At 53.9% G+C, this 17,150-nt stretch overlaps 4 protein-coding genes across 4 annotated transcripts; 2 read left to right on the top strand and 2 right to left on the bottom strand.

The window, feature by feature from the left end:
- Nucleotides 1–4,001: 4,001 nt before the first annotated feature.
- CCOS01_15204 (uncharacterized protein) lies at nt 4,002–4,631 on the bottom strand (the record flags this gene model as incomplete). Its single annotated transcript, XM_060463346.1, has 3 exons — nt 4,002–4,115; nt 4,288–4,448; nt 4,610–4,631. 3 exons carry the CDS (start codon nt 4,629–4,631, stop codon nt 4,002–4,004), a joined length of 297 nt encoding a protein of 98 aa, XP_060305949.1.
- A 254-nt stretch (nt 4,632–4,885) lies between these two features.
- Nucleotides 4,886–9,659, top strand: CCOS01_15203 (uncharacterized protein; the record flags this gene model as incomplete). Its single annotated transcript, XM_060463345.1, has 4 exons — nt 4,886–5,073; nt 5,147–5,249; nt 5,323–8,217; nt 8,274–9,659. The coding sequence occupies 4 exons, from the start codon at nt 4,886–4,888 to the stop codon at nt 9,657–9,659; spliced, it is 4,572 nt and encodes a 1,523-aa protein (XP_060305948.1).
- A 3,178-nt stretch (nt 9,660–12,837) lies between these two features.
- Nucleotides 12,838–14,261, top strand: CCOS01_15202 (uncharacterized protein; the record flags this gene model as incomplete). Its single annotated transcript, XM_060463344.1, has 3 exons — nt 12,838–13,302; nt 13,381–13,671; nt 13,773–14,261. The coding sequence occupies 3 exons, from the start codon at nt 12,838–12,840 to the stop codon at nt 14,259–14,261; spliced, it is 1,245 nt and encodes a 414-aa protein (XP_060305947.1).
- Nucleotides 14,262–15,205: 944 nt separating this feature from the next.
- Nucleotides 15,206–15,412, bottom strand: CCOS01_15201 (uncharacterized protein; the record flags this gene model as incomplete). The annotated part of the gene is made up of 1 exon (XM_060463343.1): nt 15,206–15,412. One exon carries the CDS (start codon nt 15,410–15,412, stop codon nt 15,206–15,208), a length of 207 nt encoding a protein of 68 aa, XP_060305946.1.
- Nucleotides 15,413–17,150: the final 1,738 nt, after the last annotated feature.

Here is a 17,150-nt window from a genome sequence, read left to right as displayed (position 1 = left end):
TCGGCTTTGTCTCCCATCAGGTGTACCTGACAGGAGCAGGGACACCAGTGTGACGGGGACAAGAAGAATAAAGCAACGAAGCGCCGAAACGCGAATTGGGGAATGCGTGGGCGGGAAGGACTCGGACTTGAGGACCATGTTGCTGGGTCGTGAGGATCTGTGGGAGACAAGACGACGGGCGAATAGGAATGACAAGAGTTTGACGGCAGAATGGTTCAACTGGTAATCGGAAGCAGGAAAAGGAACAGGAATGAAAACTTACTTGCCCACCTGGGAAGCAAGACGAGAGGGAAGGGGATAAGAAGAAATGAGGCAAAGACAAACGAGGCTCGGTCTGGGAAAAAGGTTGACGGTTGGCCTGCATCTATTCCAACACTATTCCGGGGCAGGCCGCCTATGTATCCGTTCGCACTTTGTTAGGGTGGGAGGAACTCGCAAATGGGCCAATGTCTTGCCATGGCTGGACTCGGGAGAGACATTGGATTGTATCGACGGACCGAGTGTTGATTCTGCCAGGCTTCAAGAATGCGCGGCGTAACCATTGGAAGCTGCAGAAAGTCGACGACCACCTCAGAGAACCCGGCGCAGAAATGAGATGGAATGTAGAAAGGGTCTGTTGGTACTAGGTAACTAGGAATGGCCCAGCTACTAACTGGTTCTTCGTACCAAGACCGAGATGAAGAATTGGGGACGTCGAAATTCCTCTACATTCCTTTGCCTCTCGCATCGCGGATTGCCCGGGGCAGGTCCCTGGTAACTGGGAACAGACGAGGTGCCGTGGATGGTGGCGTAGCCGTGCCGGTCCTTACCGGCTTGCCTTGCCCTGCTCACCGGGTGATGTAGTTAAATCACTGGCGAGCGAGACGCGTGACTGGGGGGTTTCGAGAGATGGCCATGGCCATGGGATTTGCTCCTCCACGATCTGCTGGAGAGAGCTTCATGGTGATCGTCGCATCGCAATGTGGCATAACAGGCTGGTGAATTGATGGTGGATATCCGGTACGTGGCTCATCCAGGCTTAGCATCTGGAGGGAGATGAACAGCAGTACTCCGTACTCGGTACTCTATCCGTTTTTTCGTGAGTAATCATGACCGCCCCCGAAGCTGGAAACCTTTTGGAATGGCCTCGGAGGGGGGCAGACAGAAGAAGAAGACGGCCAAGGCAAGGCCAAGGCAGGGTACATCAGACATACGGGGTCCGGTATCGAGGTTGGCTCTGACCCTGGCCCCCGGCACTGACCCCTTCGGTCTGTCTGTTCTTTGTACCGTCGTCGGTTGGCATGGAGTGAAAGAAGCTCTCCAAAGGTTAGATGAAGCAGATGAGGCGAGGACACCACCACACTCGCACCATGTCGTTCGTCAACGTCGTTCGTTCCCGGAGCGTTATTCTGATGCGCCTTGGATAGGCGTATGTGGTACGGAGACATACCTTGGGCAGTTTGTGTACGCAATAAGGTGTTTAGGTGTACATGGTAGATATCGGTTCTGGCTGGATGTCAAAGGCTTACCCGGACGGCCTGGGCTCGAGGTACGAAGTACACACAGAGTCTAGAGTTGGCTACCAGGTTGTGTCGTGTTAGCACCCATGATACACATACAGTCAAGAGTATCGCGGACCATTGTTGACCGCTTCCTACACCGCTGCGCTGATAGACTGGTACATGTTGACAAATGCTGGGTCTCTTTTTTTTTTTTTTTTCGCATCAGTCTCAACCACTGGAGATGTCGCTGCGAGAATATAGGGCTTCAAACCAGGTTCAGACGATGTGCAATAGGAACTCGGAGAATGAGTAAGAAATGGTACGGATAGAGTGGCAGAGAGGGCTGCTTGCTGGTGGCATTACACAGTATGGGCAACGGGGAGTGAGAGATGGAGGCAGACGGAGAATGTGCGTCGTGTGTCCAAGGTATCTTGACCGCACCCCCCTGTCACTAATACCACATCAGCCCCCCTCCCCTCTCACAATCCACGTCCCAGTCCCTGCCCTGCCTGTCTGGTCTGGTTTTCCCCTCTCAGAGTGCCAGAGTGCAAAAGAGTATTAGATTCTGCGAATATGTGAGATAGATGAGGTACAGACTAAGGTAGTCTTTCCTAAGGCCCGAGGGCGGGAAGCCAGGAACCACATGAGAAATGAAATAAAGCATTGGATAGGTAGAATAATGAAATAAAAAATCACCAACTGCGCAAAGGAAAGAAAAGGAAAGGAAGGAAGGAAGAGGGTCCCCCATTTTCGCCAGGTGCCCACTTTAGCCCGCCTGGCTTCCCTTCCCTTCCCTTCCTTCCTTCCTTCCCCCCTACCTCTATACGGATGGATACCTACGCAGTACATACTATGTAGAAAGGTACTCCGTACCTTGCCCGTCTTTCCTCGTCCATGTTTATCCCCCCTCCCCAGTCTTCCAATGCCAGTCTCCATTGCACCTCACAGTCCAGTCCATATCCTGATGCCAATGCAGTCGGTGTTGGCGAGCAGGCGCGCACTGGTTGGCAGGTTGTGAAGGACCGCAAAAAAAAAAAAGGATGGGCTGCGGCGGCTGCCCTGTCTTTTGCATGCCGGTATTGCTGTGCAGCGCTTGCCCTGGTGCGAAGTGTGAAGTGTGTACCTTTTCGTCCCAAGGTACCTTTCCTACCTTACTGCCCAAGGGTACGGGCTCGCTGCCCACCCGGCCCTCACCTCAAGTTCAACTTACACCGAATGCCCGGCCCTCATGACCAAGACCATTCTCTCTCTTGCCGGGACGAACGGCCGCAACCTTGTTCAAGTATTCAAAGCACAGATACGGATAGAGACTTATACGGAATCAACATCTGGCCTACTTTTATCAATTGAAAAATGGGAAGAGAACAACAGAATTACGTCCAGCAGAAACTCCCGTCTCTCCCTCGCCAACTTCAGGTACCTAAGGTGGTGACGACCCTTGCACGTGAAGTGAGGCAAGGTACCTCGTGCACCTTCCTAAGCTCACCGGTACCTGGCTGTTGCGGCTTGCCTCTTGTTGCTCCTGCTGCGCTGCCCTGCTCTTTCCCACAGCTACCTCCCACCCCCCACTTCCAGATTAGCACCACACCCCCTCCTTCACAGGCTCTCGTCCAATCATCTCTCACCAATCCGCGCTGTCGTCCACTCATCGTCGCACGCCCTCCCCTCTCCACCTGCGCATCTCGCCGCCCTGCAGGCCCCATCCAAGCCCATCCTCTCTTCTCTCTGTCTGGTCTCCCACCACCACCCACGTACTCACGCTCATGGTGCCAGGCACCTCGTCTCCAGTCACTCTCACAGTCTCACTCACATCCACCACCACCACCACCACCACCACCAGACCTGCTTCTTCACTGCGAGCGCCCTCTTCCTCTCTCTCTTCGCCCTACCTTACCTACTACCATTCTATTCGTACGAATACACCTACTTACCTGCTCCGACCTCCGACCTCATCCTCGTCCACCTTGCTACGGATACGTCCTCCCTCCCTCCCTTTCTTTCTCTACACACGACTAGGTATTCTGTCACCACCTCTCCTCCTCTTCCTCCGGGCCCTCCTTCTCAGCAGTCAGTCGCCTGGTCACCCCTCTTCTTTGGGAGAATGGTTGGAATCCCCTCCTCTTCTTCTCTTTTCTCACCTTGCTCATCTGATTCACTCCAGAAAAAGGTGAACGAGCGTCTATTCGCGATATAGGGCGATTACGACGACAGCTTCCCACCTCCATCTCCTCGTCCAGTTGTCGTTTCAGCCACCCTAGTCGACCGTCGACCACAGGCAAAAATAGGCTCCACGCTTAAAAGGGCGCCAATCCTGAGCCCACCAGAACCTAAATCAACTGGCACTGAGCGAGCAAAGCCCATCTCCAGGAGGCTCCACCACGCCCAACGATCCCGTCCTCTGCCGTAACCCATTGCTCACTGCACTCACCACACGCACCACGCACGCACGCACACACCTCTTCTCTCTCTCTCTCTCTCTATCTCTCGCAGCAGCCATCTCTTCCACCTCTTTTTCTCTTCCTACAACACACTCCACACGGCCGCTCCGTCGTTGTTGTCGATTTTTCCTCTTTTCTTCGTGAGCTTCTCGTCGTACTCGTCGCCGCTGTTCACCAATCCAGAATTTGGCGACGCCTGCAGAGACGACAAGCTTGTATTGCATAATTTGCTACGCACAGTACCGTCCTGTTTTCGCAGACCACCCCCGGCTCGCTTTGTCTCGACCTGCGGCTGTCCACGCCCACCCTCCACTCTCTGGAATTTCCGCCGCTCCTGGACGGACACAACCGAAACCACAACAACCCACCACCGACAGCCACCTCTCGTCGCGGGTCATTTGCTCTTCACTCCTCTCTCCAGTCGAGTCGTCTGCATCTTCCTTTCTCAAACTCATGCCACAGCGACTGGCGCAACATCCAAAGTCGTTGCTGAACCAGGCGCTCGGGTCCCTTGACGACTCCACGTAATCTGCGTGAACGAAAAACACGAGACGAGACCGCCGAACTACCACCCACACTTGCCTCGTCATCCTCCTCACTACTCCAGGACGCCCACCGACGACGAACAGGATTTTTGCGTGGCATCACAACAACTTATACGAGCGCAACACCGGCTTTCCCGTCGCTTACCGCACCCGACTAGCTCCTTCATGCCTGTCGCAAGTCGTTAGGCACCCTGCAGGCAGTCAACGGCTCCGTGCCTCATTGTTAAGAACAAAACCAGACCAGCAACACTTCTAAGCTTTGGACCTTTCAACTCGATCAAAATTCTCTCCCACCATTCCGACCACTGGACCGCAGACCTCATCACAGCAGTCGATCGAAGGTCCCTGGTCCATTGCCGACCGAAACGATCGGTTCTCGAATTGCCGTAGAAGACTTGTGTAAAACCCGTGGAAAGCGGCCATGGCCGCGAACATGCAACACATGGCGGGAGCGGCGGGAATGATGCAACAGCAACCGCCGCGTCCCCGACCCTCCCAGGTTCAGTTGAACCAGTTTCTTTACCAGACCATGCTCGCCCAGCAACAGCCTCACACAGGCTGGCAAGCTGGCGTGGCTATCCAGGAGCGCATGATCAAGTGCCATAACTTGTACGTTGAGTTCGACTTTCACCCTCTGACTTGCCCTGTGTCGCGCCGTGACTGACACGACGTTTTTCTCCAGGATCACAAACATTGGCCTTGCCGTGCCCAGCATAGATTTCATGAAGGCGGCAGAAGTTGGCGTAAACTTCGAGCGCGATGCCTTCAACAAGTGTCAAGATAAGGTAAGAATTTGAGCGAAGAAGTTTCGCCATGATGTCTCTCCACCACTAGGGAAACACTAACATGATGATGTAGGCTCAATACGAGGCCCAAATGAGCAACAAGACGAACGAGTTCTTCCGACGACGACAGGCGAACGAGCAGACCATGACCAGCAATCTCCAAGCCCAAGCTGCGGCACAGGCTCAACAACAGCTCATGATGAACCAAAACGCGGCTATGCAGAACCAGATGGGGCGAGGAATGGGCCAGAACCAACAGCAGGGCTTCCAGCATCTCCAGCACCAGATGCAGGCGTCGCAGATTCCTCAACAGGGCCAGATGGGTGTGAACATGGGAAACCAAGGTGGCCAACCGATAGGGCCCAACCAGCAGATGTTCCAGATGCCCGGTGGACAAGGACGACCACAAAACGGCATTCCCACCGACGCCTCAAACCTCACACCGCACGATCAGCAAAAGGTGATGGAACTCGCCCAAAAAATGGCATCCGCCTGCCCCGATCCCCAGAAGAATCACTACCGCAATATTGTGCAGACCCGGTTTGCACAGAGGGCACAGGAGTACACCGCTCAAGGCAAGGATCCGGTCTTGATCTGGTTCCAGCACCAGGCCTTCCAAGGCCTGTCAAAAAACGCCGCTCTGGCCAGGCAGCGACAGCAACAGGGCGGCATGCCGCCCAACATGAACCCTGCTCAAGCCCAAGCCATGATGCAAGCCGGCAGAGGACAAATCAACCCGGCGATGATGAACGCGGCAAATATGCAGTCTGGCAATGGGGACTTTGGCCAGTTCACCATGGAGAGCATCATGAACCAACAAAAGGCGGGCATACTAGCCCAGGAGCAAGGCCAGATGGTCGTACCTGCGAGCAACGGCCCAGCGCGCAACGCCACGCCGCAACCCATCGCTGGGGGTCAAGGTCAGGGAATGCCTAATCAACCTGGACAGAATCAAACACCGCGACCAAACCAGGCTCAGCAACAGTTGAGTATGCAGCAGGCGCAACAACTCAAAATTGAGCAACAGCAGTCGCAACACGCGGCACAGATGCGTGCTCAACAGCAAGCCAGACAATTACAGGGGCAGCCGAACGGTCTCGGTGGCGCACCGCCATCCCAGAGCCCGGGTATGAACACCCTGAACACCCCCATGCGCCGTCCTCCGAGTGCCATGAATCCCATGGAAGGCCAGAATGGGCAACAGGCAAATGGTCCCTTTGCTGGCACTCTCGACCCCCGTTTCAACCAGGGCAACCAACGGCCGATGGGCGCAGCGGGCAACATGAACATGACCAACACCCCGCTTTTCCACAGCATGATGGCAAGCATGAATCCCGAGCAAAGGCAGGCTGTCCACGGTCTGCCACCAGACAAGCTGAACGAAGTCATGCAGAAGTGGCAGGAGCAACAGCGCAAGATGCAAATGAATGCTATGGGCAACCCAGGCCAGATGCAGGGTCGACCAGGGCAACTTGGACAATTCAACGTTGTCAATGGCAATCAGTTCATGAACAACGGCATGATGCCTCAGCAAGCGCAACCAGGTGCTCCTGCTCCTAACAACCAGCAGCAACTCATTGCCCAGCAACAGCAGATGTTGAACCGATTGAGGAACCAGCAAACACCTGTAGCACCGGCTCACCAAGTCATGATGGACAGCATGGAGCTACCGCCACCAGTCCTCCAGCAAGTAGGAAACCAGCTTCGCGCTCCTCCTGAGGTACGCAAGTGGAAGGACCTACGACAATGGCTTGCACAAAACCCCGTACAGCCACAGTTGCAACAACATCTCGAGAGAATTCAGAGATCGCAGTTCGCGACCTACATGCAGAGGCAGATGGAGAAACGCAATCAGCAGCAGGCAGCAGCGGCGGCAGCGCAGCAGCAACAAACGCAGCAACCGCAACCGCCACAATCTCAGCCGCCTCAGCAGGTCCCGCCACAGGCTCAACTACAGCAAATCGCACAGCCGCCTCAACAAGCTCAACCTCAAGGACCAGCGCAGCCACAACAGAATGGGATGCAGCCCGGCAACGGCGTACAGAATCCGCAGGCACCCAACCAACCAGGCATGCCGCCTGGCATGCCGAGTATTCCAGCTCACATGATTCAGGTGACGCCAACTGATATCATGAACGCTCGCAAGGCGAACCCCAAGATTGCTAGCCTTACCGACGATCAACTGAGACAGTTCATCATCCAGATTAAGCAACGGCAGATGGCTGCCGCGATGCAAAAAGAGATGGCCATGCGCCAGGCTCAATCACAAGGGCTACCGGCGCCGGGAGGACCAACCATCCCAGTGTCTGCACCTCAACCACCTCAAATGCCACAGCCCGGTATACCCGCAAATATCACCCCGACGCCCGCGCAAGCGCCACCGGCACCGCCGAAGCAGCAGAGCGCTACTCCTGATCAGAAGGCTGTTGCCAACGCCGCGGCACCACAGAACAACACCAACAACAACAACAACCGTCCGGCCTCGAGCAACCAAGCACAGCCTCCGAATCCCTCGCCTGCGACGCAGCAGAAGAACCTCAAGCGACCTAGCACTGACGAGCCTGCCGACGTCCCTCAGGCATCTCAGCAGCCTCAGAGGCCGACTGCCCAACCAGGCCAGATGCGCCCGTTCCCGAACTTTACCCCAGAGCAAATTGCGGCCATGAATCCCGAGCAGAGGGCCAAGTACGAGGCAATGAAGAGTCGTCAACAGGCCATGCAAGCTGCAAGCTCGGGCATTGCACCTACGGAGAACGACTTTGACAAGCTCAGGCGCATCGGTCAAGAAGAGCAGAGGTTGATGATGACGGAGCATATGCCTGATATCCCCATGTCACCAGAGCAGCGTACAGAGACTTGCACCAAGCTCATGAAGATCGTGGTCGACATGGGCAAGATTGGAAAGGCCCTGGGACGCTGGTATGCCGCAACTCGTGATGATCAGCGCGCCAAGAGCTATTTCCGAGCTGTAAGTGGACAATCATGCGCGTTACTGGACGTTGACAATTTACTAACATGATCTAGCGACTCCGTATGATCAGACAGTTCACCGACGGTGAACACATGATGAACCCGAAGCCAGTCTTCAGTGTCAGGCCCGCCGAGATCGACGAGGTTCGTCGACTCCTCGAGAGCATGGCGCGCGACTGTGCCTCCCTCGGCAAGAAAGCCGGTGCCGTGCCACCACAGCAAGGCCAACCCGCAGCGCCGAACCAGGCCGGTGCTACTCCTGCTCAAAGCGGGCAGGTGACGCCATTGAGTGCGGCCAACTTGGAGAAGCAGACCAAGGCTTTGAACAATATGCACCAGCGGTCCAACAGCAAGAGCGGGGCCCCCCCAGCTGCACCAACGACGAGCCAGCCTCCATTCCCGTTCAACGCAACCTCTCCGCATGGCGATCCTACTTACATGGACAGGCCAAAGGTGAACAGGGACAACCTGAAATTGCCCAACCCGCGAAAGAAGGCCAAGACTGGGGCGCAACCGACGCCGCCCCAGCAGCCGAGCCAGACAACCCCGTCGCCCCAGATCAGCAAGTCTGGTTCCCCGGAACTCAAGAGGCAGGCCATGCCCGAACCCAAGGCGCCGCCAAAACCCATGTTCTTGTGCCCCGAGGCAGACTGCGAGATGGCAACAACGGGGTTCCCTTCAGAGCAGGCGCGACAGACGCATATTCAAGAAGAGCATGTCAAGCCTCTGGAGGATCCCATGAAGTTCATGCAAGAAAACTTGGCTCTCTCTTTGGGATTGGATGCCAACGGTCAGGTGCCAGTCACTGCACAGCCAATGGGCCAGAACGCATCCAAACAAGGCCAAACACCAGCCAGCAATCCGGGTGCAACGCCAATGTCTCGAGATGCGTCGATGCAGCGTACGGGCAGCAAGGTGGGAGGGAAGGCACAGGACAACAAGCTTGCGGTTGGCAAGACGGACAACACTCCCAAGATGGAGCACAAGCAGCCCGAGATGGCGGCGGCACCGGCTCCGACGATGGACGCGTGGGCAACGACGGTCAACCCACAGAGCCTGTTCAACAACCTCGGCAAGTTCGAGCTCGGCGCCAACGGCGTCATCAGTGACATGGCCGTGTACCGGTCACAGACACCGAACGATACACCCGAGTCGAGCAAGGACAGTGGATCATCGGAGCCCAACAGCGATATTTCAGAGGGTGTCCACCTGGACATAGACCTCAACTGGCAACCAGTCGACATGGACGTGCTTCTTGATATGAACAACATCAACATGGACGGACTTGACGGCGGGGCCGAATTTGAGGGGCTGATGCTAGAGGAGGCGATGGCGCCGATGGAGCAGTTCCCTAACTGGGATGAAGTGACGAATGACTTCAACAAGCCGTTCCAGTTCGACAACAGCCTATACTCACTCGATGTCTCGTCGTCGATGTGAAGAATACAGACGAGGAGCAAAGTGACAAGGAGGAAGCTGAAAGAGGATTAAAAAAAATTAAAAAAAAAAGTGACCGACAAATACGATGGGAAGCGGATGCTGGATACCCCCGGGAGAGAGTTCCACGAATGACGACCAGCCGGTTCATTGGATGGGTGGGCAAGGTTAGCATTGGGAAAAGCAAAGGGTTCGGCGTTCCTCCGGCAGAGTTGCAGACTGGCTCAGTGTGCAGGCTCTGGGCTGGTCTCTTTTCGAGCGTTTGTGGTTTTTTCTTGATGGTATACGGAGAAAGTTGTTTGCCTGGGTGGTTTGAGGATGCGACGAAGATGATTACATTTCACTTCTCTTTTCTTTGCTGTCTTTTGAAGATTATTTCATTTGGAGAGACAGCTACTTCTACATGTTGTATGTATCGGAGGAGGGGAGGCCGAATTGTTTTAGTTAGTTTCCTTGGCGAGGACGAAAGCGTCAACGCAACTCTCGCAAGGGCGAGAGGAATGATACCCGAGTTTACAAACGAGCGTCTCGTGAGACTGTGATTGTGAGATGTTGCCATGTCCGAGAGTGTCCTGAGAGGCTGAAGCTACAAACAAGCACGTTTGAGTCGAAAACAGGTGGAGAATGAGAAGAGGGAGGAGGGAGGACTCGCCCATGCCAGTCAAGCGCCAATGTCAAGGCCAAACGACGCGTGGTGGTTGATATTACCCCAAATTCACTAACAGTTGACGGGAAGGGTATCCGTAGGTACCTTGGGTCGGTTCTTTGGGGCGGGAAAGAGGTGTCAGGTCGATCCCAGCGGCGTGGACCCTTGAACGGTGCGTGGGTGCGTGTCCCCCGGTACCTGCATTTCCATGTCTCGTTAGCGCTATGCCAGATGCGATCGACCGGGTGGCTAGGCGGACCCTTGCCAACCTGGAAAAGTTGCAACGCGCCTCTGGGGACTACTCTTCTTCTGCACTGCAGGTGGTGGGTGGTGTACTTATGTAAGCCGCGGTCTGGAACATGGTTGGTAGTTGTAGGTTCTCGCCCCCTCCCCCCTTCCCCAGCGCCCCTGAAGAGCGCTATAATGCACTGTAAGGTTCCCTGACTTTTGGAAACTCTCAGCGGTGCAGCGTGTTAAGGTAAGGTAAGGTAGGTAGGTAGGTGACGGGACCCGACGAAAGCAGTGACGTGCCGCGGGCGGGTTTTGGACTTTTTTTTGACGCAGCAGGGGTACGCGACTGAGTATGCCAGCCACCAAACAGGGGGGCGATGAAGCGGGCCGCGATTTTGGGGCGGTTCTCTTTACAGTAGGGTGTCAAAAGTTCGTGTACACCCTCCCAGTGCGTCACCTATAGCCCACTAACTACGTCTCTTTACTACTATAAATATCTTTCTAACTTAGGTATAAATAATATGATTTAAAATTTTAATAATATATTTTAGTATAGAAAGTATATAAAACTAATTTTTATATATTTTAAAATACGTTATATTAGTACTTTATACTATAATATAAAAGTAGAATATAGAATAAAAAAGAATTTACTAAGAAGTACAGTACTATTCGCACTTAAAAGGCCCTATAATCCACTATAATACAAATCTCTTAAAACCTATTTTTAAAAAGATTTATTTAACGCTTTTATAATTAAGAAAAAATATGGTACAACTTAGATATATACCAATATAATAGCTAATTAGTTATATAGTAATTTTTAATTCCTTTTCCTTATTATATTTAAATTTTTATTCGCTATTGAAAAGTAGTACTTTTGCGGGATACTGTGCGCTGCACACGAACCTTTGACACCCCACTGTACTCTCTTTCTTGTTTCTTTTTTTCTTTTTGCCAGGTTTGCTTTCTATTTTATAGTGATGTTCATGCGGTGAAGAAGCCGGAAAAGTGCGCTACTAAACGCGGGTACGCGGTCCCTGAGACGCTACCATTCTACCTACATATTCCTTCTCAGACAAACGGTCAGAGGTGCACCGCACCACCCTTTTACGCGTCTTTGTCTGTGTGTGTGACGCTGGATCATTATCATACCTTGAGGTAGTCCATGGAATACCTGACCAACACACATTAGACAGCTCCCTTTCCCCTTTCCCCCCCCCTTGGTTGTGAGAAATTTCATCTCTTCTCCCTAAAGTTCTCAAAGGGGAACCAAGGTTTTTGTAACGTTGAGTACCGGAACATCAGACGTCAAAAATGTCAAACGTCAACAAACAGTTTTGTTGCTGTTGTTTGTTTTGTTTAGAAAATAAAACGCACGGGCAGAGGGCGGGAAGGGAAGCACCTCAGAGGCTCGGAGGCTTACGTTCAGTGGGTTAGGTACCGCATTCTTGTGTTGCTACAGCTGCACGCGGGCGGGAGCCGTTCGTTCTTCATTCGTTCCAGGTCGGGTTGGGTTTAGGCTCAGAGGTCAGAGGTACAGTACCTTGACACTGGACGTGGACGGGCTCTCTTGGGCGTGCCTCTTCCCCCCCCCCCCCCCCCCCCCCCCCCCCCCCCCCCCCCCCGGCCCCCCCCCCCCCCCCCCCACCTCCCCCCCCCCCACCCACCCCCCCCCCCACCCCTCCGTGAGTGTTCTTTTTATCAGTTGTGCTATGTGTGGGGAGACTGAGACTCCACCTTTACCCCCTCCCCCCCCCCCCCCCCCCCCGAATCCCCATCACCCCCAGCACTGCACGTCGCCCAGCTCCATCCACGGCACGCCACGAAACACGCTCCGAGAAGTTCGCTTGAGAGCTTTTTTGTAAATTGGCGATTTACGTGGGAATAGCAACTTCCCTCTTCCTTTTCCTCTCTCTCTTTCTCTCTCTCTCACTCTCTACTCCGTATCCCTCTTCCTCTCTCTCTCCGCGTGTACCTTTACTGGGTATTACCTTGGGGCTTTTCAGCTAAGGTGCTTTACTCTGCCTCTTTCCAACCCTCCTCCACACCAACACGCTCTCTCCCATCCCGTCAAACTACTCCGTGACCTACCCACCTAACCTCCAATCAACCACTCCGAGGATCCAGACCCCCAACTACGTTCTCTTCCCTCCCTTTCCTCCAAACTTTCAACGGTGGTGCAGGAAAGAGGAAAAAGGAAACATCAGGTATACACATCACACGGCCTTTACCAATCCATCAACACAAACACAGTACGCTGCACGTACACAGCAGCAACACCAAAAAGAAAAAGAAAAAGTCATGGACCCCTCATCGCCAGCAAAGAGACGCGCCCTCGCGCCCCTGGACGCGAACGTGAACGCGATATCGTCGCCCACGAAGCTGCACAAACACTCCAAGCTGGGGGCGGCGCCCCAATCGCCGCGTAAGAGCAACAGCAGCGGCAGCCCCGTCAAGTCTCTCAATCTCAAGAGGTCCTTTGCCGCCGCCGCCGTCGACATCTTTGACGAGAACGCACTTGTTCCCAAGAAGAAGCAATGTCAGGAGCCCGCCTCTGCTCTTGCCGCTGCTTCTAATGCTACTACTACTACTACCACCACCGCTGCACCCGTAGCTGTAGCTGCACCTGCGCGAGAAGTTGCACTGGCACCTGAAGCTACATCACCAGTTCCTGCTATTCCATCTGCATCCGCGGCCGCATCGACTCCCGCGCCGGCGCCCGCACAGACGGAGATGGAGATGGACGTTGATCCCGATGCCACGGAGGTGAGAAGATAATCCAAAAAGAAGTCAATTGACAACGTACATTGGGAATTGGTGTACTGATACGCGTGCCATTGACAGACCCAGAGCGAACAATCAGAAGAGCAGAACCAGCAAAGCGAACAACAACTAGAACCCGAGGTGGTGCAGGGCGAGAACGAACTGCTGCCAGAACAACAGCAGAAAGGGTCGCGGCACGAGACACCGCGAACCCGCTCCGCGTCCCCCGCAGACACGTCGGCCGTGTTCGACACCTCGGCCATGGACACGTCCCAAAACACCACCATCCTCACCGAGCCAGACGCAGAGCAGGCTAGGACCCTGCCGCCGCCGAGGCCGAGGAGGTTATTGACCCGCGAGGAGGCGCGACAGGTACGACTTTTCTTATTCCAATTCTAATCCTTCGTTATGCCGGATCATTCTCTTGGATCGACATTTGGAAAAACAAGATCGCTGACTTTGATGGTTTATAGAAAGCTCGAATCCTTCGACTGAAACTCGGACTCGCGAATTACAAGCTCCAGACAGGGCAGGAGAGCGTGCCGCTTGACAAGCTGGAGGTGAAGCCGCGACCGGGGCAGCAACCGCAGGAGACGAAGATGCAAACGCAGACGCAGACGGCGGAGAGGGCTCTGCCGAGGGTCATGGTGCAGCCGCCGTCAAGCCGTGATGGCCCTCCCGAGAAGGACGCCGAGGAGGAGGTTGTCGAGGAGACTGAGACGGACGAGCCCGCGCAATCGCAGGAGTCCGCCGAGGCCGAAGTGGCGACGACACAGGCACCACAAGTGCAGGAAGAGAAGGAATCTCGGAACGTGGTCAGCGTCCTGCCGCGTCTCGATATGGATAACCTCAAAGCTGGCAACGACGAAGACGAGCCGACGAGTGCTGTTTCGGGTGGTATCGTGAGCAGTCTGCTCAGTTTGGCGAGGGGTTCGTCATCCTCCGTTTCTACTTCGTCATGACGCGCCGTTGGTGGGGTGGATGGATATATCTTGGGTTTTGGGGGCTCGTGAAAAAAAGGCGTTTTATGTTGGGGAGACTTGCATTGCATCGTTTCGGTTCGGCTCATCGTCGACCGCGTCCCGCGTCGGAACTTTTTTTCTTTCTTTATTCTTGCATGATGTTTCGTCGCAGCAAACGGGTTGATGATAGTACCGCGCCATTATCATGGCTCAGAACAGGGAGATGAGGGGAGTGGAGGGGAATACTTTGGTATGTCTGCATGAAGTTGGGATTGGGATATATCCCCATTGTCAGATCGGGTCCTCTCGAGCATGGAAGAGGGAGAGCTTGATTTATTGTCAGAGAGATGTAATTCCTGGGCAAAACTTGTACGCATCTCATGATGGAAGGATGGTCACACTTTTTTTTTTTTTTTTTGCAACCCCAAGCTGAGTTGTCAGCTTAGCTTCATGGAAGAAGCTGCACAATCTACAGCACGAGGAAACGGCGTTGTGGGCGCTATTATTGCCTTTGTTGGAAGCTAGAGCTTGAGCTTGAGCTGAAATGCCGGCGAAGCCAAAAACAATTTTTTTTTCTTGCCTGCATGAACGAAGAAGTTGCGTCGTTGATTCGCTATTGATATACCTAATGAAAAAAGTGACCTAAGGTTTGGATTTGGCTGTGATGAGGTTCGTTGATGTTGGATGTGACTTTCTGGGATGATGATGTTATGAATTGTCTTTCGGCCGGTTCGGGGTTGGGTGGTGGATTGGTTCTCGGAGCGGGACGGTGCGGGGGAGGCGGAAGTGAGGGGGAGCGGGGCTTGCTGGAGGTTTGGTGGGTCCGCGTTCGGCGCGGGTACGGGGTTCGAGTGGGGTCGTCCCAGTTTCTCGGGGATCGGCGCTTGGCTCGGCGCGGTCGACGAGGTGGTTGGTAGTGAGGTTCACAAGGATGAACAGGCGATTCAAGGCAATGGGATAGATGGTGTTCCAGCGGTTGACGACTGTTGTTGTGTTTTGCGAGCGGGTAGTATCTCGAGGTACGTAGGGGCATGTTGGTTGTATGAAGAGTTTAGATGTTCCGGGTAGCTAGGGAAGCTGCCCTGGGGTTCTGCGGCTCGGATGCCGCGGACGGCGGTGTCGCTTGGGGTGGTGAGGCCATGGTGGCCCATGTTGCTCTGGTGAGCGGTGTCTCGTTGCCAGATCTCGAACTGCTTGATGTAGGCATAGTGTTGTTGTGTGCGGGACAACGTGGAATGATTTCGCGACCACGCCGGCGCTCTTTTTCACTTGTTGATGGAAATAAGACACATTTACGTAGTCCCGTCGGTCAGAAGACAGTGCGTAGTCTTTTATCCTTGGCTTGGCCGAGAGTGAGTGGAGGTCGGCATCTGATTGCAGGTATAAAAGAAGTAGGATCATCTCGCGTTTTGCAGAACTCGGCAACTTTGGCTGCCATCTTCCGCTGTTTAAATCAGTAGAGAGTGATCCTTTGTGTAGTAGACCCAAGTCCTCACGACATATCTATTGCGTCGAACACTGGGGGGTTCCCAGAAATCGAGATCCTTACCAGCTGTCATCTTTCCGCGGTTCCCGTCTGTTGCGTATTCTATAAGAACAATTACCCATGTAATGGAGCTTTGAGATGGCGGCGGTGGCGCTGTCTGCTGTGTTTTTTTTTGGATGTAGTGCTTTCCATATCCCCTTTACATTGTTCACGATAAGGACCAAGACGAAGGTCGCCGGGGCGCCAAATATAGCAATCGACTACATCGTCTTCACCTCGCAGGTAACATGTGTGCTCAGTCATCAGATTCCTAAAGGTTCATGGGACATTTTAAAGAACGGGACCGACCATACTACGAATATGAGGGGGGGGGGGGGCGCGCGGTTTCGTGTGAACATGGCCAGCCAGTGAAGTACGGGCCTATAGCACAAGCATGTGTCTAGGGATACCTCTTACTGACGGCTTGCGACGGTTTCAGACGTGCGCGCACGACATTGAATGGGCCATTCCCTATCGTACCATTTTATCGAGAGCCATCGCGCTTTCCGGACGGCAGAAGCATGGAAGTATGTATCAGTGGGATCCAAGCAAGTGGCACCATCTTGTTGACACGGGTATTCGTCGCCAGAATCTTGGCCGATAAAGTCAGTGGGATGTCAGACTATTGTTGGAAATAAGTTTTGAGGTATCCTTCGCAACAACTAGGTATCCGGATCCAGGGCTGTTTACCCTGGCGTCGGGGTGGAGTTCTCCGCTTGCAAGCCACCTGTTCCATATTCCGCTCCGGGGGAGACCCCGAGAGACGGAGTGCAGGGCGATCAAATCCCTGTCCGAAATCTCCTGCCGTCTTCTTTGAATATTCTGGAGACGAGTGCTCCACGAAGGGGGATTGTGGTCAACGGAGAGGAACGTGTTTGAAGCGTTGTCAGCGGATAGTCTGTATTCTGGGCTCGGGACGGAAGACTTTCCTCTCAGCTTCTACGACCTGTCGATATTTCTCTGTCAAGACTCGTTTTTCACGGAGTATTGTGGTTGGATTGTCCGTTTCGATGCTTGTCCGATATCTCATGTGAGGCGTACGTATATAAATGGCCAGAACTATGGCTCTAGATAGCTCGAGGCAGCCAACTGAAGATGAACGAGGAGGATGGGACAGTTACAAAATACGTTTTCTAGCTTGGTTTGACGAGTACATAAGTAGTTGAGACCGTGCAAAGTAGAGCACTCGATGTGGAGATATCCTACTTATCCTTCTCAAGGCCCAGACTGTGCCGGGCTCCTCAGCGAACTAGCAACTCAGTATCAGGCAGGCTATAAGACGGCAGTCGCTTTGGGATCTTCCAAAAAATAGGGACATGGGTAGAAGTGTCGAATCGGGTGTCAGTCCTAATCTGTGTACCATT

Source organism: Colletotrichum costaricense (genome assembly GCF_030867565.1).
Source record: "Colletotrichum costaricense strain IMI 309622 chromosome Unknown Scaffold_23.1, whole genome shotgun sequence".
NCBI classification, from domain to species: Eukaryota; Fungi; Ascomycota; class Sordariomycetes; order Glomerellales; family Glomerellaceae; genus Colletotrichum; species Colletotrichum costaricense.
The sequence above is the reverse complement of the archived record's forward strand: the minus strand, read 5'-3'. Positions and strand labels throughout refer to the sequence as shown.